The 1,743-nt window shown below is 55.2% G+C and overlaps 1 protein-coding gene across 1 annotated transcript in view; it reads right to left on the reverse strand.

Moving 5' to 3' along the window:
- Positions 1-1,743, reverse strand: part of ACAP3 (ArfGAP with coiled-coil, ankyrin repeat and PH domains 3) — a gene marked incomplete at its 5' end in the record, with an annotated part of 37,815 nt that overhangs the window by 10,553 nt on the left and 25,519 nt on the right. The window contains one exon of the mRNA XM_008641160.2: positions 601-815. Coding sequence (XP_008639382.2) covers positions 601-815 — 215 coding nt within the window. The remainder of the gene's footprint in view (positions 1-600; positions 816-1,743) is intronic.

The following is a 1,743-nucleotide window of genomic DNA, read 5'->3' on the forward strand; positions in this document are numbered from 1 at the left end:
ACTGACCAAAGTCATCGCAGAGCAGCCAGAGCCTGTCCTAGGAAACCAAAACATCACAAATTACTGACCAAAGTCATCCCAGAGCACTGGGAGCAGCCAGAACCTTTCCTAGGAAACCAAAATATCACAAATTGCTGACCAAACCCATCCCAGAGCACTGGGAGCAGCCAGAACCTTTCCTAGGAAACCAAAATATCACAAATTGCTGACCAAACCCATCCCAGAGCACCGGGAGCAGCCAGAACCCTTCCTGAGCAACGAAAACATCACAAATTGCTGGCCAAAGCCATCCCAGAGCAGCCAGAACCTTCCTAAGCACGGCCTCTCTTACAGAGATAAAACCAAAAGGATTTAAAGCTTATTAAAAAAACCAGGAATCACCAAAAAATGCCCAAAGCGAGCTTGGAGATCCCAGGGTCACCCTGGTGATCCCCTTCAGCCACAGGAACCCGGCAAACGTTAGGAAATGGCTTTAAAGGCTTTTCAAAGTCCGTTTGTGCAACACCATTTTTGCCCGGAGCTCTGACAGGTCCTGGAAGGGAACGCGGCCGCGCCGGGGGCACTGGCAGGGATTCGGGGACACGAGGAGGGGGTGCCCACCTGAGGACAGCATGGCTGGGGAGGCATTCCCAGTTTCCTGGCGGTACTTCCTGCGGGCTGTGGGGGCTCTGGAGCCGCTGTTGTGCCTCTGGCACTTCTTGACGCACCAGCGCCGCGGCTTCCGCTCGCTCTCGGCCAGCGCCTCCCCGCCCGGCAGCTTCTTCAGGAATTTCTTCTCCACGTATTTCACCTTGATCCAGGCCTCCTTGTCCTGCCTGAGGGAGGGACAGCGCAGAGATGAGCACACACACCCAGAGGATCTGCCATGAGGGGATGGAGCTGCTGCTCAGGGGCGTTTTGTGCACCTGAGGCCTCAAATTCCTGTTTCTCCAACTTGAAAATGTCTCCTGTTTCAAGGCACAGCTGAGGAGGGCAGGCAGTGGTTGAGAGTGGAATGAAATTCAGCTCCAGGCACCACCACGAGCTTTAGGTGTTTGAGAGGTCTCAGGGCAGGGGTAAATCCTGCAATTCCGGGTTCCCAAGCAGATTCCAGTGCCCCACAGTGACCTCCATCCAGGAGTCCAGCTCAGGTGAGTGAGGCATTTGGAGCCCTCTGAACCTGCTTTTCCATGGATTTGGGGCCACTGGGTTTGCCCAAAGCAGCCATGAGAGGATGGAGCTGCTGCTCTGGGGCGTTTTGTCCACCTGAGGCCTCAAATTGAGGTTGCTCAAACTTAAAAATGTCTCCTGTTTCAAAGCACAAGCAAAAATTGCAGGGGGTTGAGAACAGAATGAGATGTTCAGCCCCAGGCACCATGAGGTGTTTCAGGTACTTGAGAGGTCTCAGGGCAGGGGGAAATCCTGCAATTCCTGGTTCCCAAGCACACTGAGAGCCCAGCTCAGGGGAGTGGGATGAGCTGGGGGTACCTGAGGCATTTGGAGCCCTCTGAACCTGCTTTTCCATGGATTTGGGGGCACTGGGGTTGCTCTGTGGCTTTCCCTAGGCCCTGTGTGTGCCCCCAGCCTCACCTGGAGCTCCCTGAGCCTGCTTTTCCACGGATTTTGGGCCACAGCTCACCTGGAGCTCCCTGAGCCTGCTTTTCCATGGATTTTGGGCCACAGCTCACCTGGAGCTCCCTGAGCCTGCTTTTCCATGGATTTTGGGCCACAGCTCACCTGGAGCTCCCTGAGCCTGCTTTTCCA

Source organism: Corvus brachyrhynchos, unplaced genomic scaffold (assembly GCF_000691975.1).
Source record: "Corvus brachyrhynchos isolate BGI_N302 unplaced genomic scaffold, ASM69197v1 scaffold68, whole genome shotgun sequence".
Lineage (NCBI taxonomy): Eukaryota > Metazoa > Chordata > Aves > Passeriformes > Corvidae > Corvus > Corvus brachyrhynchos.